The sequence below is a fragment of the Anopheles ziemanni genome, chromosome 2, assembly GCF_943734765.1.
Source record: "Anopheles ziemanni chromosome 2, idAnoZiCoDA_A2_x.2, whole genome shotgun sequence".
Lineage (NCBI taxonomy): Eukaryota > Metazoa > Arthropoda > Insecta > Diptera > Culicidae > Anopheles > Anopheles ziemanni.
This window is the reverse complement of record NC_080705.1, coordinates 77,548,521-77,568,854: the sequence shown is the minus strand read 5'-3', so window position 1 is coordinate 77,568,854 and position 20,334 is coordinate 77,548,521. Positions and strand designations below refer to the sequence as shown.

Genomic DNA, 20,334 nt, shown 5'->3' with positions numbered 1-20,334 from the left:
AATATGGGTGACAGCAGTTTTAGTACAAACAAGTTTTTGACCCATAAATAAATGAAAATGCAACATAAAAATTATTGTAATATTTTATATAAATTTTTGGGAAGCTAAATTTTTGCTTGGCCTTCGAAAACAATCGGTTTAACAAATATTATAAACAAATTGTAATTTGAAAAATTGTACTAAAAATTGTGCTAAAACGCTTGGTACGCAACGTGTTAAGAGTTGAACACCCCAAAAAAAAACATGCCGTTTGGCGAACCGGAAAAAGAATTAAAACGGCGCGCGTGCGGTACGCTTAATTTCCGTTAGATTCGAAGCATGAGTGTCCTTTAATGGTTCGTTGGTGTGTTGTTGATGCGTAGTTAAACATTTGAACCTCATGTCCCGTCCATTTTCTCAAGGACACACACACACACATGGTCCGGGGTAAGAACCGGAGTCTGGGGGTAGTGCATGGAAAATTAAAATTGGAACCCCATTAGCCATGGGAGGCACACAATGCAGCGGAGTGGTAATTGCGAAACCGATGAAACGAGCCCCCATTCCGGCCATTAAAGGAGGAGGAGGAGGAAAATGGAGTAGAATCGGGGTGCTGCACCCTCCGTTCAAATCCAAAATGGCGGGGGGGCCGGTCCACGGTTGAACGTACGAAAACAACTTGATTGCACTCCGAGATCGGCATATTCCGTTCATCACCGTTGTTGCCAATCATTCGCGGGAGTTCGTTCGACGATTTCGCGGTGTCGATGCCATCCATCACTTCCTTATAGCACACAACACCCACCTCCCCCATCGTCCGCGTTCGTGACTGGCTCCCCCTGGGTGTCGAGTGGGGTGGAGGTTTTCCCCCCCGTTCGCTTAGAGTTTTTCCGCTAATGGGCAAATAATTCGCGCGTTCAACACCACTCCGCCGTCGATCGTTCGTTCGAAGCTCGGGGCGGAAAAAGATCAAACATTGATCGTATCGGCTTTGTGTGTTAGCATGCAAGTGGTAGGAAATGATAAGTCCGCGTGGGAAATCTTGGTGTCAATTTTAATAGAAGAAAACTAGCCCTGAACCAATCGTACCGATTCTGGTTATTTTCGAGTGGCGCCAATGTATTACCATTGTCCAACGGTGTCAGTCCCGGTGGTCGGAAAAATGTCGCCCATCGCAAGCACGTGTCACGTGTTGCGGCAGAAACGTATCGTGCGGAAAATATGCGCGCTAACAAACGTCAACCAACACGCTTCGTTTTCGCTTCCAACATTCTTTTCCTCTCTTCTAAGCGTAACGAATAAGGTTGTGAATGAGTGTGTGCGACTGTTTACAACAACCGATTGCGGAAAGGATAGCCGAAAGGCGACGTCAGGTAGGCGGGCAACATAACCTCGGCGGGCGCGAGTAACTAACTACACGAGCGCGCACGTTGTTAGTGATGGCGATCCAAGATGGCCATGGTCACGGCCAATGGCCGCCTGTCGGTCGGTGGCGGCTCGGGCATAGGAGGGCACAGGCGGGCATATCTCGGGGCGATCTACTATAGTACTACCACCCGACAGATCGTTGCACTCCCGCTGCCCCACCCCCACCTTTGCTTCGATCATAGACACACCTCCAAAACACGTTCACAGCACGTTCCGTTATCTTTTTTTCCATTTTCTGTTTTTGCGCCATAGTGCAACGTGTTTTTGAGAGAAAAATACACCCACGTCTACTATTTACCTCCAGCCCTCCACCACCCTATGCTCGGTTTCCCTCTTCAGCAACCACAATCAAGCGATCGTGTGACGCTGGAACTGCTGTTTGTTTGTTTGTGCGGAAGGAAAACACAACCCAACCACTTGGCGAAGAGTGAAGAGGTTTTCACCGCTGTCGGGAAAAACCAGATCCGAACACGATCGGAAGATATTTTTTTTTCGGAATGTTTGTTTTTAGTTTGTCGCAGATGTGATGTGTAGCTGCCTATAAATAGAGTATATATGACCGAATGGGACATTTTTGCGACGCGACACACAGCAAAAACGTAGTGAAAATGTGGTGCAAAAAAAATCACCAGCATCCATCACGCCATGAATGTCGCCGTACCGCGGAGGAAAAGGAGTTCATGTTATATAATTTTCCTCCTCCTTCGCATGTTGCCATTTTTCTCTCATTCCTACCGTTGGCGATATGTAACAGGTCTGTTGTTTGGCGAATAGTATTTTTAGGCCAACCATGCTTTATGACAGCGCCTCCCGAGAAAAAAAACGATGAATTGGTAGCCGTTGGTTACAGGAAGGTTGATACATTCTTCTAAATTTATCACTTTCACCTTCATTCTTGGGCGGGCATAAATACAATTTCGGTAGTTGTTGGGAATTTTATATTCCCCGTCACCTAATCGCACTTGATATGCTTAATGAAGTGACGCGTAATGGCCGTTGTTGACAAGTTTTTCAACAACCCGTCGGACGGGGAAGAATTTCTGAGAGCATTAACTTTTAGCTTTCAACCTAAAAGTACAAAGAACAACGATCAATTAAAAACACATTTTCACATTAGATTTACTATTTCAGACTACTTCAAGAACCAGTTTTTGATCTTCGCAAGCTCCCAGAAGTGGTTTGATATGTGATTTCACACATTAAAATGAATTGAGAAACAGCACCTGCCAACATTCGAGTGCTAATCACTGATGCATACATTATTTGCTTCCCGCGAATTTTTCAGGTCATGCATCCGTAGAACGAGATGATCCGAGAAGAAAAAGACAGGCTGCGAACCTATTCCAATGTGAAATGAATGTCATCTAAGCAACCATTGCGAAACTGATGGTCAAAAGAGACACACCCCATGGTGATTTTTTGTTTTCGCTCCACAATTTTTGAACGGTTTTCGCCTTCTTGGATGGTTTATCGTGGTTGGAAATCATATAAAAATTGCAAAAAAAAGATCTACTCCCTACCCGAAGAGAGCTACCTCTATTTCCCACCCTCCAACCAGAAGGCCTGCTTTGGTTTGATCAAAAATTCGCAACAAAAGTCATGCGCGCACGCGAAACTTATAGACGACAGGCTCACGTATGGATGGATGTTTTCGTCCCGCTCACATGTCCCACGAAAGCGGTCAAAACAAACTCTCTTTCATTTCTTCATTAAATTTGCGCTGCCAAAATGCCAACCAAATAAGGAGAAGAAAAGAAGCTTGCGGGGTGGTTTGCTAATTAGTTGAAAATTTCGTTTCTGACGCAACGTTGCCGTTAATTTAAGCAATCGCATGGAGTCGGATACCATCAAGTCCAGTGGGCAGGGCAGGATCATGAAATTTTGTCGAATCTACGCCTTTTTTTCTGGATCTCCCTGGGATCTCGGAAGGTCGTGTCCGATCGCATGGTTGCCAGATAGAAAGCACGTAAATGCGACTGGCTAACATCCATTGGAAATTCCTTTCTTTCTTACCATTTTCCCAAATGTTTTTAGTAATTATACTTCCGAGAAGTTTGGCTGGATTTTTAAGTTTTGTAAAGAAATTATGACTTCACCAAACATAACATCAAAACTTTGCAGAATGCAAATAAAATACACCCGTTTCCTGCTGCCAACATGTATCTCGTTTCTAGATAAATTCTAACTCCCGATTGATGAATTTTAATTGCTTTGACCTTGAAGTTACCGATTGATGATCAATGTTGCGCGTTTTGGGGGAGGTGTGATCGTCGTAGAAACTCGGTCTCCGGTTTGTTTTCACACAGAAAACCGGACAGGACTCATGCACGTGCTGAAGACGACAGCCGTTTCTGGCATTGGTGGGAGTTATTTTTGCTCATTCTGTAGCGAACGCAAATGTCGCAGGCGGACGTCATCATCGGTTTGTCGTCATCGACGATCCACTCCCATACCACCCCCTCAACCGTCATCATGCGGCGAGCCCTCGCGTGGCAAAATTTACGGTTGGCTGTCGAATCAATTGAAGCATGCCGACGGGCGCCATTTTTCCCTCCACTCTTCCCGGGTCGACCGGATGGGGCGAGGATGTTCTCGCGCGATCGACGATTTTGAGCAGCGTTTTTATTTTTTATTTTACATTAAATTAACATCGGTCCGCGAGCAGGGCGAACTACGAGGTACGTAACTGGTGACCTGGTTGGACGAGGAACGTGGATGCCCTCGTTGGCGTTCGCCGATGAATTGATTAACATTCGTTAGGGAATCTTTGCCAAATGGGTTGGGGGAATCGAACACATATATCGTGTGCCTGTGAACGCGCAGAATGGAGCATTTGATATAACCAAGCAGTAGTTGTGCATCAACTAATGGTGGAATAGTACTGGCACGAACAATAATTCACTTGCCAATATAAATTTTCCGATAGATACTACACTATAGATATTTTGCACGAATTTCTACAACTAAACGAAATGAGTGGGATGGTTTTATACTTTCGTGTGAAATTTATTTTCAATTTTTTTAAATTGACGTTTCGAATTTTAAGTAAAATGCAGTCAGCAAATCCTTACTCTACCAAATGAAGTATTAGAACTTTTTGTTAGTTATTTACAAAGGTCATAACTAACATAGGATTATACAAAGTACTAGCAATATTATACAACGATAGTGAAAACTCCAAATAGATCTTATCCAAATAGATGTTGATGTTGATGTTGATAGATATTGATGTTGATTACTTTCCCCAATACTTCGACTATGAAAACCTTCAGATTCCAGGCAACAGCTACACGCGGATCCGGTGAATCAATACTCATGGAATGAACCCGAAAAGATATTTCACCACATGCAATCTGTTTTGCAGTGGACTTTCGACATAGTGACTTCAAGTTGGCTCAGATTGGTCGGAACCAGCCCCAACCATGTATCTCGGTCAATGAATCAGCTGCTCGTGCACGTGCTAAAACAACCGTACATCACACATACAAGTACCTTTTGGAGGCAAAGGTGCAGCATTCCGAACATCCCATCTCTCGCGCCAGAAAACCACAGACACACAGATCAATCGAAGATCGAGATGGGGATTTTTCTTTCGTTAAAAATAGCTTCTTCTTTCCGGTCCCGTGGGTGGACGTCAGCGCTTTTCCTACCTTCCGAGAGACACGACTGCCTACCAGCGAGCCCTCGACATCTTTAAGTCGGTCCAATTATAGAACGACTCTAGTAAATCATGTGAGACGATCGATGACGTACGGGGTTCAGCCTGCGCGGTCTGTCATTTGCCTACTGTCTCGCTTTTTTTCGGCAAAATTTGGTGTGTCATTTTGTTTTCGGTCTCGGGAAATTTGCCATCGAATTGCATGACTTGCCGACCAGTGTGCTTTAATACACACACATCATTGCGGCAAATGGGCAAAGTGTGCAATTTGTTCATCATCGTTTTTTGATGATTTTTATCTAAAACACCACACCTCTACAGGTATGGCACGTTCTTTCCGTTTTATCTCAGCTTCAGGTTCCGAACCGTCAAGCCTTTTATCACACGTCATGCATTTATGACGGGTTTGGCGGGAATGTTTTAGTCACCTCCACCCTTCCTGGGCATTTTGGGAATGTGCTACGCTAATCAGATTTTAATCTTTTCGGTGATATACTGTTCAGCGACCCTGGCCCATCGGTGAAGGTCCAACAGATAGGCCCTGTTTATTTTGTTTTGGTGCTTGGTCATCGGCAGGAAGCAAGTCATGGCACAAACAACTCACTGTGATTTGGTTTATATCATACTGATTTACCTGAGTGAACGGGAGAGAAAATTATTTAACTTTGAAAAGGTAAAATAATTTTGAAAGAAACCAAACGCCATAGCAACAGGGACATACTGGGAAAGAATTTTGAATAATGATGATAGTTGATTCCATAGACAGGTGAGCGGAGTACGTAATCTGATTGAATAACTCATATTAATGCCATTTAAATCACCGGCGTCTAGCCGACGACAGCGCCAATGAATGCGCTTATCATAATCTGTCCATCGACAACTCGTTCTCAATGTCCGACAACTGGAAGAGCAACTTATTTTATCGAAACGTCTGGCGACATTCGGCGGCATGCAAAAGAGCAATTATCTGTACGATCCATGAATATGAATCCAGACACAAAGTCGTATGGTCATGCGAATCGTCCATTTTGTCGCAACTCGCACACCATCTAAAATTATCGCTAAATTATGAAAAAGAGTTTTGAAGATGGCGTTATGCATTGTGTTTGTGCGGTCAGCATCGACTGATAAGGAGCTGTCGTGCGAAATTGACACGACGCCATCCCCATCGGCAGGCAGGGACACACCCCCAACGGGCTGGGCATTCTTAAGAGAACGTCCCCCTACGTGCTGCGATGTCCGCGCGACATGTTTCACCCCCGTTTTCTGCCACTCCCCGTCGCGTAAAATTCACTCACCAAGAGCGACTTGATTTGACATTGCGCCAATGTCAGTTTAATTAATTACATCACACTGCCAACTGATATACACACACACACAAACAGACCCAGCTCCACCCTGCAGATGATGCACTCCTCCCCCTTCCTTTTACCCTGTACTTTGGTGGGGTATTTGGGTGGGGATACGCGGATGCTACGTGCGTTTTCGCAGGCGCCGCCATGTGTTGCATCCTTACTTTTTCCGGCGCAAAATTACCGCTTCGTCGACGGCGTTAACTGTAGCTGACGATCTTGTTGGTGGAAACAGTAGATCGTAAGAGATCAAGAATAGCAGAAGAACACATGGCAATTAACGAAGTTTGCTGAATTTGAAATGATCATGGAATGATTACAGAATTGCTGTTGGTTATTGAGGAGTATCATAACATTGTGTAAAGAATATTCGACTCTGAGAATGTTTGTACTAGAGACAACTTAAGAAGCCATAAATAGTTGATGGCTGTAATTGAGAAGTAGTATAATTAGTTTAAAAACCCTACAAATACGGAATGTACTTGACACAATACACCTGTCAGAATAGTCGATGCTGGGACTATACATGTCGTTCATAGCACTGGTACTCAGATACACCTCCACAATATACGTTTGTCCAACTAACCCAATCTATATAGCCGCGATAGTCAATGGTTTCGGATGAAGCTTTCCTTGGCCCCAAGACCTCTTAGCGATTGTAACGTCAACTAAGTAGTAGCACACTGGCTAAAGCGCTTACTATCTAAAGATATGGGTACACATTCACTTGAACACGAGCCGTCAGCCAGTGTCGCATTGAAGCCTTTGACATCCGACCGAATACCTCGCAAAACCGGTTGATAGTAGAATGCAAAAAAATTCCATTACGTGCCCTGTCGACAGTACCAGAGGGTAACGGAGGTCGGATATAGAACCACCCTTCCCGTGCCCGTGAAGAAGAAACACCCCATTTCCTTTCTGGATGGGTCGAGTCTGATGTGGAAAATACGCACGTGCGCAACTTTAGCTAGACTTGCAGACTTGCGCCGGCTTACGGTGAGAAGGTAACTTGAGCCCCGGACTGGAGTCGTCTAACGTGTAATCTGATTTAATGAGTGAATCAGGTGACTATCCAGTCGTGGATTCGTCTAGAGGCACTATTAATAGCATGCAACTCGAGCAGGCTGCATATTTAATCGACCGGTACGTTCGAGATGAATGAGATGCGAAGGGAGCGCCATACGCCCTATCCTGCGATTAAGCTATGCCCCCGTCTAGACGGAGATGAACTCGTAACTTCTCTGATGATACGCTTACTGGCCGAGGAATGCAAGGTTGCACATCTCGCGACTACCTTCGAACAGCTCGATCACGATCGAGCGATCGAACGCATCGCAATTTACCACCTCCAATAATCCAAGGAGTCTCGTGCTAGCTATCTCTGATGGACGTTGTACGTCGAGTACCTCACTGTACCCTACAAAACTTGACACCACTCGGAAGTGATCGTACGATCGATTCGCACGACTTCACACAGTCCGTGGTCGAAGGGAGGTCAGAATCGGAGCACTAAAACCACCACCACCACTATACCACCTGCTCCACAACCCTTTCACCCGTTTCTATGTGTGCAAACCCATCTTTGAATGCCGACAGCTTGAGAGCGGGTACGTGTACGTCCGTTCGCTAGAAACGCCCGAGGATCGAGTTTGACGGTGGGCCAAACCGGTACGCTCCAACTGGGGCGGCGGTTTGTCGCGAAAAAGGACCTTGAATCTAGAAAGTAAAACGCCACCGGATGGTGAAATACAATGCGTACCGTGGCTGTCTAACCTGTCGAACCGTGTGCAGTCACTGGCAAGTGGGTTTTAAAACACAGTACGCGGAAAAAAGTGACATAAATGGTGAACACAAACGGACGGGCGCTTTGGGAGGATTTTTTCTTTTGAAGCGTTTTGGGTACAGAAGATCACGAGAGTCAAAAAATATAGATTAAGGGTTTAGCATATGACTTTCAAAGTATTTCAATATAACAAACATGTTTCCATATAAATTCTTGGTAGTACAATTGTTGTCCGTTTTTAACTCGTTGATTGACGCCGGTTTTAGTTAGTTTTTAGACTGATTTTAGTTTTAGATTTTTAGTACAATCATTTTTGTTGAAATTTGGTTATAAAACTGCTAGAACCAAATGGTTTTCGAAAACGAAGCCACAACTACAAGGCTTCTCAAAGGATACGTTTTAGTACTTATTATACCTCATCAGAATATACCACCACTGCTATATTAGTGTAAAAGACTGATGAGCATTGCTGCTGTCAACCGCTTTTTGGGTGACAGGACAGTCAACGTGTTTATACTTAACTTGCGACTGACACTTTAACTGTTCATCTCCACATAGCGAACTCATAGGAAACTCTGGTGAAACTCCTGTCAAACTTGTATGGAGTTTCGAGTTTCCCGAGTTCGCTAAGTGGACACGCATTTGTTTCGGTCTTCTTCGCTTCTTCTCAATCCGTCAGTTATTAAACGTCAGAACGAGGGGCTTTGCTAGTGCTGTCAAGAGTTTCCTACCAGTTTCCTACGAGTTTCCCAGCTGTTGCGGGAACTGAGTTCGTCAGTTCGTCGGAGGAGAGTTCGCTATGTGGAGATGAACAGTAACACGTTGACTGCCAAGCGTTTTTAGCACACTTTTTTAGTACAATCTCTTTTAATAAAATTTGTACATAACATTTAGTAAACCAACGATTTTTGAAGGCTAAGCAAAAACTTAGCATCCCAAAGAAATGATATCAAATACTACTCTAATTTTTGTTGTATTTTCATTTATTTATGGATCAAACATTTTTTAGAACTGATTTCTGCTGTCACCTAATTTTGGGTGACATGGTAGTCAACGTGTTAAGTACTGCTGAAGCATGCGTGCGAACTCCATTCCAATTGAATGCCAATTGGATTTATCACGAACATCGCCCACTTGATTAAACAACGCATTTTGCGACGTGAACTCAAACACTTCTGATCGATATCTAATAGGTCGAGTGTCGGATCTATTTACGGAAGTCCAGCGTTCCAAAGTCTATCGCCTCAATGCCTTCGGGTGTATTTTTATCCTTTTTTTCCCCTGGTACGAAAGCTTAACAGTCAAATTATTGATCAGTGTGGCGAATAAAAATTGTCAAGACGAATTAATTTCTTCTAGGAAGATGAAGAAAGAAAAAACAAAATGGCGACGCATGGAAAAAACAACCATCCAAGCGAAGGTTAAGTGTTTTATTTACCAACAGCATGATTCGTGTTATTCGATGCTAATGATGATGATGATGATTGACACAAACCATTGCATCTTCGTACGGTTTCCATGTTTTTGCCAATCTCCCTCACCAAACTTGTCCGAACGCGGGAAAAACCCCACAAGGGACAAGAGACTGTGCCAACCATTAATCATCCTATTACAGATATCGGAAACGCAGTCAAAATTTTTTATGGATGTCATAAATTGTACTCGGAAATGAAGTCGCCAATAAATAAACTAAGGTGGTAAAAATCAGGTTAAAGTTAAAACAACTTTTTTGTCCTTGACCAGCAGCGAAATTGAGCGAAGGATAATCTGCAGTACCATGACCTAAGCGAAGAACGACTTCATCCGTAAACTGACTTGACCTTGGCGCCGAGACCTCCGAGGGCCTCGGAACCTAAGCTTGCAACAAACCGGTTTGTTTGTTCGAGATCTTATTTTTCATGTAATCGTGCCCTCTCTCGTACACTCTCTTTAGCCAGGTTTTAAGGAGACAGGTTTTGGATGGATGCTGAATATCTTAGCGGTGTTGTTGTGTCGTTTTACCTTTTCGATCATAACAGGTGTTTTGAGCTCCACCTTGTTATGCAGAATCGCTTTCTTCTTCTCGAAAGGTGGTTTTCCCTACAGATACTCACGAGAGTCGACATGGATCGAATTTTGGAATGATGAAATTCTGCCGAACCGCTTCGTCACCGGTACCGGGTTGCCGTTGACCTTGCTTTTTTTTGGCTATACCAACCCTATAGACACTTACACACACCCCTTTCAAAGTCAAATAAGAACATACGCGACACACCTCTCGTGCGCACGATTACGCGAAACGTGCGAAGCTGTCGTCAGGTTCGAATGATTCAAGTTTCCGCTGAGTATCATTCCCGACTGCTGTCGTCAGCAATATACTTACGGCAAACAGTAATTTCGTCATCACCACATCCGCCTCCCCGGGGCGGACTCCAACGTTCAAAGTAGTTGGACAATTTTACCTGGTGGTTATCAGCGCCGACCATCTGCGGAACATGGGGACCATCAGAGATAGCATACAGGGGAAGGTCGGCAAACATTGTTGCTTCCATTTCCCGCGTAGACCGTAGACCAGGATATCCAACCCCCACAGCCGATGGCGCGATTTGGGCAAATAGAGTTTTTGTTGCAAGCGGTGCACAAACTTTGCGTTTAACACATACCCGTGCTGTCGGCGGAATGCAAGTTCTGGAACGTTGCAGGATGTATCGATAAACTCCGGAGGTCAGTCTCAGAGTTCTAGGAACCTGATCGAAAGGGTAGGTTCGCACCAGGTATGTGCTGATTTGACAGTAAAAAACCCCCGCCGATCGTCAACGCACCTTACGTCACACACCGATCGTTGGAGCCTTGCCGTGTTTTTTTCTTGTGGAAAGTGTGGTAGGAAATGGAACACCGTACAAAGTGCAGCGACACCTCGACACGTTCCACCCCTTGACAGTTCCATGCGATACCACGCCACCATCTCGTCTTTCGCAACGTGGATCTCTAATGGAACGCCGAGTCAGACCGACTCGGGGGCAGGTTTGCTGGCACAGGGTACCCTCTGGAGAGTAGAGAGACAGAGAGAGAGAGAGAAGAATGTTGATGGGAGTAGGTAGTGTCGGAAACGCCGTTCATTCGACGAAACGCGAGGGCTCGTCGCCGCTTGGGGGCTCGTCAATACCCTTGAAGTTTGCAACTCGGGCGGCAGGCACGTTTTGATACGGGGCGAGCGAGGGAACACGACCACGGTACCCCCCAGTACAATCCGCTACCTCGAGCAGCACCATAGTGGGGCCACCTGAGTTGCACACGCAAGCAACCAAGGGGGTAGACAACGCGGTTTGGGATTGTATCAGTGAGTGGTTGTGAGGCAGTGAGCAATCTCACCTGCGAGAATGCCTCCTTATATACTTCATCATACATATATCTAGAGAGCTCAGAGAATCGCGTATCGAAGCGTATCTGCAAATGTACAACTGCTACACTCAGAGATATCTGAGAGACCAGCCGTACAGGTATTTACCAAGACCAGAGCTACTGTTGTTGTCTAAACGTGGCAGAGGACGGTGTAGTACGTGGGGACGTAGTAGAACAATTACTACGCTTAGTAGTAGTATTTCACTACTCGTGCAGTAGATCAACGAATTAGTGAAGCTGTTGGATCAGTCTTATGTGTACAACTTAGTACTCTTCAAACCGAATGAACAACAGATGTTCAAATACTGGAGTAGCGTTTTTATTAACCTTAAAATAAGGAATATCTACGCCACGTATTATGCAAATCTACATCAGACGATGATAAATTTGTTGAAGTCTATATACTCTCCAGAGTTCGCTACACAGTTATCTGTTTCAGATAGTTTTGTACTTCGAATGGCTATCTTGAGTGGTCAAGTAGTTTGTTCTCTCGTTTCCTGACTCTGTGCTCACGTGTACACAACAACCTCCGCTGGCAGTACTTAGTCTTCCGGCGGTGTCTGAAGACGCGCAACGATTAACGCAATAAATGCTGTTTTCTTAGTGATAGTCATCAGTGTACCTTCGGCCTAGCGTACGTCTGTTTAAGTATCTTGTTGAAAAGAAGACGTGTTGCAGAAAACTACTCAATCCAGCACAATTGACACGTGTTCGTATCAACGAGACTACATTGGTCCACAAACTACCCGGGATTGCCTATGGATCATATGGGAGGCTTCTGGAGTGTCACACACCGATTGTTCGTCGATATCCCTTTTTAGATGGTGTTGATTTAACTTCAATTAACGCAACACGCCGTATTTACAATCCTCTCGTCAACACGCGGGCGGCTGATAAGGACAGCGGGAAATCTTTAGGACTCAACACAGTTCTCTATTTGGGGGTTCCTAGTTGACCAGCAACTGCCATTATCTAGCTTCTCGCGGCGAGATACTTGGTGGATTTATTGGCAATAATCATTATCTAGCACACGGTCCTCAACTCCTATCGATGGCGTTGATCTGTGACCGTGATCCCAGGCAAGGGCATTTGCAGGTGATTGTACACCTTTTCGTCGCTTTGTACCAAAGTACCGAATTTTTAGCGTTGTTATCTCATGTCTGGGGTAAAAATGATCAAAATGGTTTCAGTCGCTAGCCACGTGCTAAAAGGATTGCGGATATGCTGGTGGGATAATTTACAATCTACGATCTTCTGGAGCAGGAAGCAAAAAAAGTTAAATTGATTCACTCAAGAAAATCACAGATTAAAGACGGTATGCTCCTATTAAATAAAAATAAACTTAAACATGGCAATCACTTGGCATATCACTTTAAGCAGCACTTAGAACCTAAAGATTCCCAAATTATCCGAAATCTCTTTTGATAAAACAAGGAAAGATCGTAAGTACCGGGGCGAATGATCGATAGACAGAAATAGAACCGATCGCATCTCAGCTGACGAAAGAAGCAACTGGGGCATATGGCAGTGTAGCATTCCTTCCCCAGGGCGACTCGGTGCACGTGCTGCAGTTCACGTTCCTCGGCCGATCAGCTTCTTCTGGAAAGTGCAGAAGATCGGAGCGAACCAAATATGCGCCTGCGATGCAACTCAAAAAAGGCAACATAAAATAAAGGGGCCCGGCAACGGCGAAAGCATAGACCCAACAAAACCAAAAAAGAAACATATCGAGAGCATGGGGAATTTCCATTCACTACATGCACATCATGTTGGACCGGACCAACACTAAGATAGAAACTTGGCATGCTCTTCATCATGCTGCAAAAACATGTTTTTCTTATGTGGTCCCAACGAGGAACATGCTCACTGTTCACCGGGTAAGGCATGAGAGGATGTGTCTGTGTGAAGCGGCCTGTAAACATAACTTCGTTGCAGTTTTCGCGAAAGGGGTAAGGATGAGCACGAGCAAAGGGGTAAGGATGGTTATGACAAGAGAAGATCATCAGTCTGCAGGGAATGCGAGATGTCTTGACGGATGGGACGGAAGGTGTTCTGCACATGTCATGATGATGGGAGCACAATCATGTAATAAAGATGGGTATGATGAATTTAAGCCACCGATGTAGTATGTTTTAATCTATGGTAAGGATGATTGTTGGGACCTTTAGAAAATATTATTGGATATGTACGATCCATGCCGACACAAATCGTCGCAAGCGGTTGACATTTTTAGCTGCATCCAAGCTGAGTCCTTACAAGAGACTAAAGATCTATGCTGATCGATATTGGCAACTACATAGGAAAGATCTCGCTCTCGTATCGACGATTCTCGCGGGCATGTCCAACATTTTTAAACGACGAAATCATTTGCGTGTTGGTGAGTTACTACCACCTCACGATAGAGGTGGCACCAATATTTAGCTCGCTGGGGGAGTGTATACTTCAACATCGAGCACGAACACTCACAGAAGAGTCCGCTTGACGAACGCTATATAAGCATCGTTAAGCATGGACCAACTTTTCAAACAACTTCGAGGACAAATCGCGCGCGGATCGGCGTGTTTTGAGTGTATTTATCACTTGTAAAATATAAAAAAAAGTGTGTTTCTTATTATCACTAAATTCATCACGACATAAAGTGTGAATATACAGTGAAGACACAACATTTTTTACCGTGTTCGAAAAAAAAACAAAAAAACCCTGTTGCTGCCGGTCATTAGTGTTTAGTGTTTCTGCAGGTGGAAAAATCGCTTGATTTGAACCTTGACATACGCGCCCGACCGTTGGTGTTAGAGGAGAAAAATAAATAACAGCCCTCAGTCACGCAACACCATCAGCGCGGACTGGCAAGAAACACTGTCGAAAATTAAAGTCGATCGAACGGCAACAACAGCCGTGCACCTGTGGGCAAGGTAGTGTTGGTGGTTTGCAAATTATTGCACTCGGTTGGATAATAATTTCTGCGAGGAAGCAGAAAACCACAACAAAAAACAAACGAGACGAACAGTGGACTGGTGGCGCTACGGAGTGAAAGTGAGATCGTAAAGTGTGTCGGGAGGAGGATCTGAATCTGAAAGAAAAATCGCCACCCTTGCAAGACAACTATAAAGAGGAAAGAAAAAAAAAGCTAACACAGTTTGTTGTAATGTAGGAAAACTCTTTCGCATGAGTATTCGGTGAACTAGTAAACGCGAGTGATCAACAAAACAAAGCAGAAAAGACTTACGAAAGTCTTAGACATAGGTGAAAAATAAGGCGGCAATCGTATCCTTGCACCGACTGAAGAGCAACCCTAGCGCACAAAATGAGTACCGGACGACCGGGAGGTGGTGGTGGCGGTGGCGGAGGCGGCGCCGGTGGTGGCAGTGGATCGGGACCGATGGGTCGGATCGTCGACAAGATCAAGCGCACGATGACCAACGAGGGAGGAGTAAGTGTCCCTGTGATTCGATCGGAATGGGCGGAGTGAGTGATCGAAGATCGATGCAGCAGGATCCGAAGTCCACTTGGTGTCGATCTTTGATCGCGCATTTTCCGCATATCGCCCATTTTCCTGCTCAACGTCCACCGATTGTCGGAGCCAAAACAGTGAATCCCCTTTCAGGTCCATCCCATCGTATGCGGTGGGGGTGTAGGTCAACCTGTCTGACACCGTCGCCGGGTGGCCAATTTCCTCATTGGCGTCAAACGAACATGAAAAACCTATCACAGAGTGTTTTTTTCGTTCCTCAACAACGATCTGAGATTGTTGTATTCGTGTAAGTGGGTGGTAATAAAAACAACCATCCCTCACACGATCGTACGGATTTGGGAGGTTTTTCGTTTTGTACCGATGGTTTGTAACGCTCTGTAAGCGTGAGATTGCTGGTGAGTGCGGAAGGAGGTCGAGAATCGAACGAATTTAGATTGTCGCGGATGCCAATGGCCGCAAAATGCTGACCAATGTCAAGCGAAAAGGAAAGGTCAAACATGATCGGCCATTGGGTGGGGGGAGTGTGACGTGCGACGAAAGATTTGCACGAGGTGTGAAGTCGCCAACAAGTGGGTGACATTTGGACATCAAGTTTTTATTCGATGGGTTAACTAAGTATTTTATGCATTGGATAACCGTTCAGGGGAACCCGATGTTTCCCAGAATTGTTTGGGACAAAAGGATATGTTGATGTACTTCGGCGAAACTGCTTCAAGGAAGATGAAGAATTAAACAAACTACTGTGAACTTCGAATGTTTTCGTTCCTGCCAGTCTTTTTAAAGATTCAGAGATGTATCTGATACATCTAGACTAAACACTAGAGCTAAGTTCTTGTTTTGATGTTGGTAAGCCATGTCGAGAACGGTCGGTAATATGTCAGAACCTCAAATGTTCGAAAATGTAACAAAGATTTTTAGTGATCCGAAGATATTTATCTATGGATAGATGTACACTTATTCTTTGAAATGGCTTGAATTTCCATCATAAAACCTTTAAATTTCCCGACCAATATGTTGCTGTCACACATACACGCAAGGTCACTTCAAAGTACAGTAAGTTCTACTATGAAAAATACGTTGGCATCTCGAACCTTCCTAAGGTCACGGCATGGTGCGTTGGAAAAATCATGAGAAATAATTCTAACCAATTATAGGCTGCAACCGGTCGTGCGATATATGCGCCGCAGTATTTCCGCTCCGTATTCTGGGCCGCAGTTAGCAAGTCGATAAATTATCTCCACGATCTCCACTCACGGGACACCGGACTCCGGCACGCAACGCTCGATCCGTCCCGGAAGCATGTCGTCGAATGCACCTTTGTGCAATGTTGGCCGGCTTGGCTGACAGCCATTGTCAATACCGCCGTTTTTCCGTGGTGTATCAATTTGAAAATTGTTTTCAAATCAATGCCACCCTTGATGTCACGTGGGCGAACACAATGTGTTCTAATGTAAACTGTGACACCATCCTGGCGGACCTGAACGCGATGATCGTGTGCTCAGGTGCTAGTGATAATTGAATTAATCCACCCGTTCTGATATTTGCCTTGTTCTTGACTCTGTGGACGAGGTTCGCCTGGCGCGACGATTTCTATTTCCTTGGTTGGAAGTTTTCGCAGATAATCCTCACGATCAGATGTCTACTAATTAAATTTCGTTTATCAAGTGGTTGATCGTGCGGCACACGATTTGTTGATTGTTTGCCTCTACGCAAATTTCGCACATGTCTACCGGATCGAAACGAAAAAATGTGTAAATAACAAACCATTCAATGACATGCACAAAAATTGTACAAGCAATTCATCTATGGCCAAAGACGCAACAACGTTAGCAGAATGTCGTATACCCGCAGCAATTTCAAGGCAAGGCAATTCAGTAAATATACAAGCAATGCAAAAAAAAACGAAAAAAGCATATCGCGTCACAAGCTTGTTTGTCTTAGATGATATCGTTTCGTTTTCTGCGACCAAAACCCCACTATGTCTCTAAACACGCTAATTACTGACGTACGAACGCGATCACTCGTGGCTTACACGCTTGTGAGAGTTTCGGCGGTTTCTATTTTGCAAACAACTGACAACGAACCGCCGTTGCGTTTGGGTGTGCAAATGTGTGAAAGGCCGGGCTTCCTCCTCAACACGATCGGTTGTTGGCCGTAACGGCTATAGATCGAGCATCATAGTAGTGATGGGCGCTTCGGAGCGCACCAGCATTAGCCCGGAGCCTGTTCCGAACTAATGGCTCCGGAGTAAGCTATGAACTAACGGTTCCTGAACCGGTTCTGAACTAACGGCTCCGGAACCGGCTCCAAACCAACGGCACCAAACTTTCGGTATCGGAGCCGGTTCCAAACTAAATTTGAGTAATGTAAAATAAACGTAATTCACAACAAGTGCAATTGCCGTTTACGATGACTTCATGCCCGTTAGTTCAGAACCGGCTCCGGAGCCGTTAGTTTGCAAGCAAATCCGGAGCCGTTAGTTCGGAACCACCTCCGGAGCCAAAATCCAAAATCGGCGGGAGTTGGTCGGAGCCGTTTTTCCCATCACTACATCACAGTTTTGAGCGGATGGTATCTTAAATGGTAGAGAATTGAACCCAACGGTGAATGCTTTCTACCCAAAGCACTAGACTTTATTCCATGTCAAGATTAGGAAAAGAAGGAAGAAAAAAATTGCAATGGTGATAGGGTTTTAGTTACTTTCAGACAAGACAGAATATTTACACATGATTGCAATCTGCAGGATCCTAAGCATGTAATGAGAATTGAATTTATGGTAAAAATAAAAACCATACAAATGCCTAATTTGCCCAAAGGAGTAATTAGAATATGCAGATCGAATTGGAAAAACAGGATAAAATAAAAATAACACAAAACAGCTAACACAATCAAAAGTCCGTAGCTTGTAGTGAGCAATAACTTCAATTGAAAACTTCGCGCTTAAACATGTAAAGATGTAGAGGAAGGTGGACGCCAGGGGAAGGAAAGCTAATTATACACTTTCGTAATAAAGGCGGTAGCAAGACTTGCGGAGCGTAAAGGAAATTCATTACAACTGTTCCAGAAACCTACCAGAATTTTTTGCAACCGGCATCGTGGACCATTGAGTTACTTCTGGAACGTTCCTGTGTGCCAACAACACAAGCATGCGTTGGCCGTGAATATTTGGTCTAGCTTGCTCTATCGACCACTTGTACACAGGGGGCTTTTATAGCTTACGAAGAAACTAAAAGAGAGCGTGAAACATGATCTGGGTAGCATATTTATCGCCAGTGCCATAAAAGACAAAATAAAGTGAGCATTCGAAGCTAGACAAAACAGAGGTACAAAAAGGGTAGTCGATAACGGCACGCGAGGAAGTTCACGTGACTTTTTAAACTCTCTATATACAACGACGCAACTACAAAACGCTCTCTTCCAATCTGCAGCCATCGGAGGGATGAAAGAAATTGCATTTTCCTCGCGGCTTATGAACAGGAACTATTTAATTTAAAGCTGTCTCTCGCGCTCTCGCGATACACATAAATGCAATGGAATAAGTGCAGTAGCATTCCAACCGGCACGATAACCACGTGCACGAACGGAAAGCGCGCGTACTCATTTGACACGTTCGTTTTCACGCTAGAATTACATGACAAGCCGTTAGAAAGTGTGTTGGGACAGAATCGAGTAAATGCTAAACACGGGTCAAGTATTATTTTAATTCTAGTGGAACAAGTCATGAAAACGATATACGATGGAATGTCAGGCCACAAGACAATCAAAACATTTTATTTTATTTCAAACGTTCGATTAATCTTGATTCAAATAATAATAAAAAGGATATATTCAATAGTTTGAAATTTATATAGGCAATTTTGCTTGGAAAGCAAAAGGATTTAAAAAATAGACGATTCCGTTCGTAACGGTTTTTGGTGAAGACAATTTAAATCATTTGTCTTACTATTTAATGCTGCTAGATGTCGCTAGTATCGCTGTAAGCAGTTTCACCGACACATTTTAAAAATGAATGTGATTGCCGTTGGAAATTGCCAACGAGCAGACAAAGTTGATTGCATTTAAAATGATCAATTGTTGCGTTGTTGCAGCATGGTTATTTGATCAGTTTTATATAAATCTTTTCAATAAAACTGAAAGACATATTCATGATGTAAGACACTTTATGTGTTCTTTGCAATGATGGCAATTTAGCTCTTGAGAGGTTCAATAGAGTTTGAAAAGACACAATACTGACGATTGCATAGAACAATCACAATTGCGTCTCTTGTTTACTCAATGATAAGTACTTTTGACTTTCGACCATTCCAAATGTGGCGTTTTTCAAAGAGGGTTGTGCAGTCGCTCCACGGTGGTAAATACGGCAGATCGACGAACGGTGGTAAAACTAATTTTGGACGAAAACTTGTGACTCAATGTCAACTTACTAATGCTTTGTGATGTTCCATGTGTGTACATTCTAATCTTCAGGATGAGATCCGTGACCCACTACAATACGGCTACCAGCGGGTTAACACGGCCGAAGGATCCCTCTCCACCTCTACAACGGCAACCAGCCTGGACACGATCGTGCTTGACACGAACGCAGAGGATCTGGGCAGCGTACCAGCGCGCGGCCTGCAGCCCCAGCGCACCTTCAGCCCGATCCTCGAGACGGACGACACAAATCCGTTCCTGGAACCGACCGAGAAGACCAAGTCCAAGTCATCGCTCAAGAGTTCGCGCGTCTCGTTCGACCAAGAGGAGGACCGGTTCGATGAGGACGAGAACAGTTTCCGCAAGCAGCGTGAACATTTCCAGAAGCATAAAAGCCACAGCACCTCGGAGCATAAGTCACAGCTGATCAAGGTGAGTCACCAAACGATACGACCGATCGATGTTTGATCGTAATTAATATATAATAATTCTTCATTCATTTGTAGGAATTGCGCCACCTGCTGGCGACTGACAACAGGAGACAGTTCCAGGGCAAGAAACATGTTTCGCTCGACGTGAAGAGTGCCAAGGTGCTCGAGCAGCTGCTGAAGGCATCCTCCTCATCCGACGACTTCGAGGGTCAACGGAAGGAATTCCAGGAGCGCAAGCACAAGAGTCTCGATGCACGGCACATCTCCTTCAAGTTTGACCGGGAACCCTCGCCATCAAGTAGTGAAGAAAATTTCGCACCTTCGGCTAGCCTGCTCCGGATTGACGCGGACATCACGAAGCCGGTTATCATTGATTTTAAGGTAAATAGTACCCCAACATATGCTGTAAAATAAGATGCCGCATGATTAACATGATA

The 20,334-nt window shown here is 44.5% G+C and overlaps 2 protein-coding genes across 2 annotated transcripts in view; one reads left to right on the top strand and one right to left on the bottom strand.

Moving 5' to 3' along the window:
• The window catches only part of LOC131281153 (RING-box protein 2), a 34,468-nt gene that overhangs the window by 3,310 nt on the left and 10,824 nt on the right, over positions 1-20,334 (bottom strand). The window lies entirely within an intron of this gene.
• LOC131281154 (glycine-rich selenoprotein-like) lies at positions 14,322-15,090 on the top strand. Its single transcript, XM_058310414.1, has one exon. The coding sequence runs from the start codon at positions 14,886-14,888 to the stop codon at positions 15,048-15,050; it is 165 nt and encodes a 54-aa protein (XP_058166397.1). The 5' UTR covers positions 14,322-14,885; the 3' UTR covers positions 15,051-15,090.

Excerpts from the sequence above, each read along its gene's own strand:
- LOC131281154 (XM_058310414.1), top strand. The coding sequence starts at position 14,886 with ATGAGTACCGGACGACCGGGAGGTGGTGGTGGCGGTGGCGGAGGCGGC.